The sequence below is a fragment of the Scomber japonicus genome, chromosome 13, assembly GCF_027409825.1.
Source record: "Scomber japonicus isolate fScoJap1 chromosome 13, fScoJap1.pri, whole genome shotgun sequence".
NCBI lineage: Eukaryota > Metazoa > Chordata > Actinopteri > Scombriformes > Scombridae > Scomber > Scomber japonicus.
This window is the reverse complement of record NC_070590.1, coordinates 14,046,265-14,055,065: the sequence shown is the minus strand read 5'-3', so window position 1 is coordinate 14,055,065 and position 8,801 is coordinate 14,046,265. Positions and strand designations below refer to the sequence as shown.

Below are 8,801 nucleotides of genomic sequence, written 5' to 3'. Positions count from 1 at the left end.
TTCATTATGTAAGCCATTACGTTTTAGGGTGAAGAAGGTTTAACACTAGGATAAAGTCAGAGCCAAGGTTAGGGTAAGGGTTAGGGTAAGGTAATGCCCTGTATGTGTATGCATTTCCCCCCATCTGAAACTCTCACATAAGCCATGCAGCAAAAGCTGCTTATCGGACAAGACTCATCATGATAAACAACATGATTAACAGCTGGTAATGTCAACACACACACACACTGGCAAACACACCACAATGTCCGGAACTGTCCCTCTTTCTCATCAACAGTCAATATTTGTTGTTGCTCAGTTCTACTCTGAACTTACAATGTATGAAATCGGCTGCCTTTCAAACTTTGACAAGTTATATCTTTCTTTGCTTTATGTAAACATCCAACATCTCCCACACACTTTCACTATCCCCATTCTCCCAAATGCATGCACACATAAACTTGAACACACACACACACACACACACACACACACACACACACACACACACACACACACACACACACACACACACACACACATACTCCACGACTTACCAGGTGAGTAAACAGTGTTTCTGTACTTTGGAGTGGTGGATCAGTCTTTCCAGCACTGATTTCATTCTTTGGCTCCACAAAGCAGACAGACAGCTGATAGCAACAAGATGGCCAGAGTTTGTTTACTGGTGTTCATTGCTGGTTTACTGCTGGAGTCGTACGGACTGGAAATCCCTAAGGAAAACACAGGTAAATAACACGAGAGCAGGTGTGGATTGAGGGAATATGACATAGCCACAGGGGCAAAATATGTAGAAATATAAGAAAAATATGTAGAAATAGGAAGAGGCTGATGGTCAGGCAGTTGACTATCGGTCCATTTTTAAGGCCTTGTCTTTTACCCCACGACTTAAAGTGATACTGATTATTTAAGACTCAAACTCCCTAGGTCTGAATGGTGGTTGTAAAATAGATTGTAAAGTCCTTCATCATAGAGAACAGTGATAAATGTGGTCAATTAAATTACAGTGTGGTGGTTACAAATTATTCCAATAATGACATATTACAAGTTACTAACAACACAGCTGAAAAGGGTATCCAAACATTCATAGTTTACCATACCAGTGTGATCCACAACAAATGCTATTTCTTCAAGGTTAGCGTCATTTTTTCTGGCACCACTTTGGAAAATCCTGGATCAGGGTAGAGTGACATGGAAGCAATGGTTTGAGAAATTTAGCCCTATATTGCAAAAAGGCAGGCTGTGAATTATGAAATCTTGTATGGGTGACACAAATTGTGATTGCTTAATAGTTGTTGTGTGAATTTTAATTGATGTATGATATTAAAGGATAGCTTCACAATTCAAGTCTATTTTAAAACAATAGTCAGGTGCCTAAATAAACACTGAAACAGGTTTTGTTCCTGTATGTACTGACCATGAAACGATTCCCTCCAAATGCACTTATAATGTAAGCGATTGGGGAAAAACCACTGTCCTCATTTTGGACAAAAACACATTTAAAGGTATATCTGAAGATAATATAAGACTCTAACCATCTGAATTAGTCAAATTAAGTGGATACATTTCAATGTTACACTCTTAATAATAAACACGTTTTACTGTTTAACTGCTGTGAAAGGATTGACAACAATCCTGATGATGGCTATCGCTCAGACCCAAAATGTAGACACGGAACTCAGATGTAAGGCGGTGAACACAAAACCAGGTTTATTGACAAGAGTGGTCAAGGCAGGAGTGGCTGGAGCCAGGAAGGAGTGTGCATTATGAAGGGATCTTTTAAAGGCCAGTATGAACAGGAGGAATTATTACAGAAAAAAAACATATTATTATTACATTTGTTTGGGCATCTGAGTATTGTTTTAGGACAGACTTAGAAACTTGGAAGGCTATCCTTGAAAGGTTTAAAAGTGAACACTTATAAACATCTGAAATAAATTTGATCTATAATAGGTTGATAATGTATTGTCAAAATAACAATATAACTTTTACAGAAAGCGGTTATTTTGGAGAAAAATGACTCAAGGTTATTATCTCATAAGAGGTTTGAAAATAATTCCCTCTTTGTCTCCTCTTTTCTTTTCAGGAGCTGTGTTTGTGTCTCAGCAGCAGGCACATACAGTGCTGCATCGCCGGCGCAGGTACAACAGCGGCCACCTTGAAGAACTTCAAAAAGATAACCTGGAGCGGGAATGCTATGAGGAAGTCTGCAATATGGAGGAGGCCAGAGAGGTGTTTGAGAATGATGAGAAAACTGTGGGTGGAGACACACACACACACACACACACACACACCATTGTCCTATTACAATGATACATGTATAATGGCTGAACAATCAACCTCCATGTTTCTGTTTCAGATGGCATTCTGGGCCGGCTACATCGGTAAGATAAGTGAAAGACGTGTTCTGGTCATTTCAAGCAGAAATAACCCCAAAAACCTATGTGTGTGTATGTGTGTATTTTGTACTTGAGTGTAGATGGAGACCAATGTGAGCCAAAACCCTGTCAAAATGGGGGTGAGTGCAAAGATGGAGTTGATTCATACACCTGCTGGTGCAAAGTAAACTTCAGTGGAAAGAACTGCGAGATTGGTGAGTGTGGCAGACAGGATGTGAATAACTCAAACTAGGATCTTTACTTTTTTTTGCTAAGATGTCTTCATTGTGAGAGTTGATTATTATCAAAAGACATTAAGAATAACACACAAAATTAGATTAATTCTGGGGGGTTTTGTGTTTTTTGCCTGTTTTTAGAGTTGGCAAAGCAGTGTTTGGTCAACAACGGAGACTGTTCCCACTTCTGTGAGATGCAGGAGAATCGAGCTGTGTGCAAATGTGCAGCTGGGTACAATCTTGGGCAAGACAAGAAGAGCTGTGAACCAACAGGTGACATAAACTGATTAAAACACACAAAGCATTCAGCAAAGTGGTTGTGACTTTATGTTCATTCTTTGTCAAAAATAGAAACAAATGGAAATAATCCCAGAACATTAAATCCCTTCTGTACAAATTTGTAATACAAAATTAGATCTGTTTCATCCTCTACACCCACACTTGAGACCACGGATAGTTTCCCTAAAGAAAACTTTGGCATCAGTCACTGTATGTAAAGATCTGGACCCAAAGTTAATAACAAATAAAGCTAGATTTGAACCATCAAGTCACAAAATAAAAACTCCTACGTTGGGCTGTGGGAAAACAGACTGAAATATGCAGATAAAACTAGAATATCTACCTCTTTATTTTGCCTTTTAACTCCTCAGGACCATTCAGCTGTGGTCAAGTGGGTGGGTCTTCTACCACCATCACCAGATCCTTTAATCCACGAAGCAAGACATACGCCTCTGGAAGAGAGTTTGGTTTCAACGACACTCTGGAGGATGACTACGATAGCAACAATATAACAATGTTTGATTACTATGACATTGCCATGAATGATTCAGACCAGGTCAATACCTCTGCAGCATCTGCAGTAGAGACAGGTTCCCTGAAGTCAAATTCAAGCTCCCCCCTATCTCCAAGCAGTGTCACTGAAGTGCCCAGAGGGAAAAGGGATCTGTACTGGGCTAATCCCACACGCCCCACCATCGTAGAAATAGGTGCGAATGACCAGAGGATTGTGGGAGGTGATGAAGCTCTTCCTGGAGAGATACCCTGGCAGGTACTGTGGTGTGGGACGCAGGGTGGAGGGATGGAGTTGAGTTGAAAGCAAGTGAATGATACTGATATATAGGATGTGGTCAGGTGATTGGGCTTTTAGGAGGCAGATACTTGGCCATCGGCTCAAACTTGGCAATCTCTCTCCATTTCCAGATATCTAGGCCACTACAGCAGGAAATGCAGCTAAAGAAGTGAACCAAAAACTTGCTGGCGGAGATAGAGAAAAATGAAGGGGCTCAACAAAGTCATTAGAATATATTGTCAGGGAATCAACAGTGTCTGTCCCCAATTTTGAACCAGTTCATGTTTATATTGAGATATTTCACAGAATAAGTAAAACTCTTGACTTGCTGGGGGCACTAGAGGAACGCCAACTGATCACTTAACTTCTTAGAATTCATCCTCTGTTGACCACGACTGTCTGCACAAAGTTTCTTGGCAATCCATTCAACAGTTGATGAGATATTTCAGCCTGGACACAAGACCGGCCAATTGACATTTCCATGGAAAACCTGTCTGTGTTGCAACACTGTCATTTTGTGTTTGTTTCAGTATCTGTTTGTGTTTCTGTGTGAGTTTGCAGGTGGCCCTGATGTCTCACTCAGAATCCCTTCAGAGAGCGCAGCCCTTCTGTGGAGGATCTCTCCTCAGTGAATTGTGGGTCATCACTGCAGCACATTGTCTAGAGCAGGCCCTTGATCAAAATTTCTTCGTTAGAGCAGGTATGAAAATCATTACACATAGCCCGCCTATTTGTGGTCTAATCAGGGGAGGGCTCTGAGTTCTTTAAATCAACTAACTTAATGTAGCCTACAATACATAATGCTTAGATCATGTTATCCTGTTTATTGTGCCTATATTTCTCTATAGACACTTAGTCTTGGGTGTCTTTATTTGCTGCTAATGAACTGTAAAACACTTATTTGACTATGTTTAATAATCAGTTTACTGTAGTCTATACGTTTGAGCAATAAACTACTGCAATGATGTATCCACTCCTTTATCAAAACTGTCACTAATATCTATGTTTGAATACCTCTTGTAAAAGGAATAATCAAACATCACTGTGGAATCAGTTTTAGAAATAATGAACTTCTATTATTTACTTTTTATAGAAACATTCCCCAAATAAAATAATTTCTAAGTGTTCTTCAGATCTCACTTCCTCTTACCTTTCAATAACTTAAGTTCCAGCAATAATTCTATTCAGCTGAAAATAAAATACTTCAAATTTAGATTGCCTCTGCTTTACTCCTAAATTAGTGGGCCCACACTGTCCCAGCACACACACCAGACACAAGGAAGCAAATACTAAAATAACTGTCCAAACATGGCAGGGCTGAAAAGTGAGTGTTGATTTAGCAGCTCATAGCAATTTTCAGGGTTTCCAAGTCGAAAACTGGGTAATGTAAGGTGGGTCAGCTTCACAGTGACTATGAGTCCATTCACTTTGTTCATGAATGATAAGAAACATAAGTTTATGAGCTAATATACAGTACAAGCTTAAACAACTATAGAACATACTTCAAGTAAAAATGTCTCCAGCTGCTCACAGAAAATATGTAGAATGAATGTAGGGGCAAAAACTGTCGAGTAGACCTGAGCCACCAAACTTCTCTTAACATCCACTTTATTACAATGTATAAAGTACTCCATTCACCTGCTATGTTGTCGTGAATAATGTCACTTTGGTTTGGTTGGTTTTGGTTTGCAGCCAACAATTGACTGTCACTGTCGGATAGCTGTGTCCATGAGCAAAGCATAAAGGAAACCTGCAACTACAGTAAAGCACTTCTGACAAATAAAATGGATTGAATGTTCACTGTTGACTACAATTGTCAAACAGGTTATAAATCAGCAAGTGATTTTTGAGAATTTACTGTATTCAATTAAATACTGAAATGAACGAGAACAGACGGCTGCTTAGAGGGTAAGAAATCAATCTAAAATTTATGGTAGGCTATGTATGTATTAAGAATGAACACTTCCAAAAGTGGGAGGTAATGTAGGATTGACTGTGCACAACCTATCTAACTGTTAAACTGTTATTTTACAGCTAATATTAATGAGATTATCAATGTGCATTTTTCATCTTCTCCACCTCATGGGTAATAACACTGCTTTGTTATATGGTTTAAGACATACTTTATGTTGCCTGCTTTAAATTTGGGCAAGATAACTATTACCTCAGAAGCTTTTAATGAAACTACACTTGTCAAATACCTTGCCTGGTGCAGAAAATGATATGGCATTATCATATAAAAATGTATCTGTGTTTCTAGGTGAACATGACGTGAGCCAAGATGAGGGTCATGAGCGAAATTATGTGGTGGCAGAAAAGCACATCCATCACATGTACAATTACAAGAAGTCCCAGTATAACCACGATATTGCTCTGCTGAAACTCGCCAATCCAGTGGAACTGTCCAGCCGGCGGCGTCCCATCTGCCTGGGCCCCAAACACTTTATAGAAAAACTAATGAGTGAATCCACCAAGTCCCTGGTGAGCGGCTGGGGACGTTTAAAGTTCCAGGGCGCGGAGGCCACCAAGCTACAGAAGGTGGAGGTCCCCTATGTGGATCGCACCACATGTAAACAGAGCAGCCGGGAACAGGTCACACGCTTTATGTTCTGTGCAGGTTTCCAAAGTCAGCAGAAGGATTCGTGTCAGGGGGACAGTGGGGGGCCACATGCAACCAATTACCATGGCACTTGGTTTCTGACGGGCATTGTCAGCTGGGGGGAGGAGTGTGCCAAAGATGGAAAGTATGGCATCTACACCCGAGTCTCACGGTACTATCCGTGGATCAGTCAGACAACAGGGATTCGAATTAACTGAGGAATAGCTGAGTATTTGCATATCTTTGAAAATCATACTAAATAATGCTAAATCATACTAAATAAAAATCCAATATTCAATATTTGAATAAATGCTTACCTGAACCTTAAAAGGCACCACACACACACACACACACACACACACACACACACACACAGGTGTTAATTATTAGATCTCTGCTCAGGTTGAAGTTAGGTGGAGTAGTGCTAAAGATTACAGGATGTCACCAAACTTAACTGCATAAAGACCTGAATTGGCAAGGTGAAAATGGCTGTGAAAAGATGCCAGTGAGAAAAAACAGAAAATTATATGAAAATGTAACCATAAGCTGCATGTTGAAAATGTGTTGAAAACACTCATCGTTACTCTTCATTAATGTTGTCACAGAATCCGTCCATGTTGTATAAACAATAATGTACAGTAAATAATTGAATTTGTAATCTCACCCTCTGTCTTAAATTGGGTTTAAACTGTATGAATAAACATAAAGTCAAATATTATCATTTACACTTGTGGTTTTCCTGCTGTGTCATGTCAAAATGTCTGCTGAGTCATGTCTGATTGGATTTTGCTAACAAGGCAGTTTATCATCGACAATAATGGGTAGCCCACTATAATAAAGCCCGCTGAGAAAGGAGAACCATGTCCTGCTCTAAGAGGTGCAATCAGGCAAAATAATTTAAAACACTAAGCCTAGTGGGACCCAACTAAATCATGCAGGAAGAAAGTCAAACCAGTCAGGTCAAATCAAATCAAAACAATCCTATGCATATATTTGAGAAAATAATCATATACATTATACGCTATAATACAAGCTTTCACAATGACTCAAACTATCAAAAATGGGCAAAATGGGCAAAAAGCAGCAACCTCTAGTTTTAGGTGCTGTGGAAAAAAGCAAACTGTAGCCTGACTAAAAAACACATTCTGATGTTACAGTATAGCCAGCATTGGTAAACTAATGTTTCTCATTAGGGAGTATCAGGCTGTTGGAAACACTTTATTTAGACAGTCCAATCATGATACTCCATTTACTATCAAGTGGCCATAATATTCTCATTGTGGGAAATTAATCTTTATTCAATGTTAATCTTAGAGATAGTATTTCCAGTGGGATTAGATTTATGTTATCAAGAGATGCATCACAGTTATCTGTTTTGCCTTTTGCCACTTGATAGCTGAGCGTCAATACTGGACCACAGAAACACGTGTTACCATCTACATGACTAATGACCAAACTAAGTTGCCTTAACATCTCAAATTTCTACAATTTACATTCACAGCTGACTGTAGTAAAGTAATTATATGTGCCTGCCCTTCAGAGATAAACCCTCAGCACAGTAAAGTGGCAGTGTTCTATAACCACTTTTCACACAATGTTTGAACGCTTCTTAAAAGCCCCTACACACCAACAATTCACTCACACAGGTGTTTTCACTTATCTTGCCTGATTAGACCTCTTCTGTCCCTAATCTCTGCGGCCCTCCTTTTAATTTTGTTGCACCTGTTTGGGTGGCAAGGGTAAACTTTTTATCAGACTGGTTCATGAAGTTTGGTGACCTCACAGTTATAGCTTAAAAGTACAGTCACATTACATTTCCATTCAACTAATATTCGCTCAGTTTCACAACAACGGACAAAAAAACCCCTCTCAGATTTACAGGTCAGAGTTCACCATTGATCAACTTTGACTGGGCAGATGTGTGCAATCAGTCAACAGAGGTACTGCTGCACTGTGTTTGCAAATGGAGAAGCTATTATTCCAGTGTTTCACCAACTGGTCACCAATCTCATTATTTTTTTTAACTTGTATCAGGAGTGTGACATTATGTCCTTTAACCAGGCCTATAGTGCAGGGGAATTTCATAGAACAGAAGTATAATGTCACTGTATCTTAATTCTGCCCAAATTCAACCAGAGCACTGCTCTAATCAGCCAGAATAAGTGGAAACACCTGTGTGACCATTAAGAGTATAAACTTTTGCTTTACAGGCTTAATTTAACAATGTAAGGAAAATCAGACCGGGCAGTTTTAAAACCAGGCAGTTTTTTTCTGCTGTGATATTATTTTCTCCTAAATTCAGCTCCCCAAATTTCAACTGAACAAGTCATGAAGTAATCCACAGTGTTACTATAAATGCTAAGTTGGTAATTATAGCTCTATACTACTTTATTTACAATTACTATTTAACCCTGAACATAGTTGTCCCCGCTGGTGTACAGGCAGAAATAAAGCAGTCAGTATATGTGCAGTGATTTGTCCATGCAGAGCAGCCAACAAAAAGAAACATAAAGCTTGTGTCA

The 8,801-nt window shown here is 39.3% G+C and overlaps 1 protein-coding gene across 1 annotated transcript; it reads left to right on the top strand.

Annotated features, from left to right (window-relative positions):
* The first annotated feature begins 556 nt into the window (after nucleotides 1-556).
* f9b (coagulation factor IXb) lies at nucleotides 557-7,004 on the top strand. The gene is made up of 8 exons (XM_053331374.1): nucleotides 557-725; nucleotides 2,084-2,253; nucleotides 2,357-2,381; nucleotides 2,477-2,590; nucleotides 2,753-2,884; nucleotides 3,262-3,659; nucleotides 4,242-4,380; nucleotides 5,941-7,004. The coding sequence occupies exons 1-8, from the start codon at nucleotides 644-646 to the stop codon at nucleotides 6,495-6,497; spliced, it is 1,617 nt and encodes a 538-aa protein (XP_053187349.1). The 5' UTR covers nucleotides 557-643; the 3' UTR covers nucleotides 6,498-7,004.
* Nucleotides 7,005-8,801: the final 1,797 nt, after the last annotated feature.

Coding starts and splice junctions, on each gene's coding strand:
- f9b (XM_053331374.1), top strand. CDS start 644: ATGGCCAGAGTTTGTTTACTGGTGTTCATTGCTGGTTTACTGCTGGAG. Junction 2,885..3,261: donor GAAGAGCTGTGAACCAACAG/GTGACATAAACT, acceptor TTAACTCCTCAG/GACCATTCAGCTGTGGTCAA. Junction 4,381..5,940: donor AAATTTCTTCGTTAGAGCAG/GTATGAAAATCA, acceptor CTGTGTTTCTAG/GTGAACATGACGTGAGCCAA.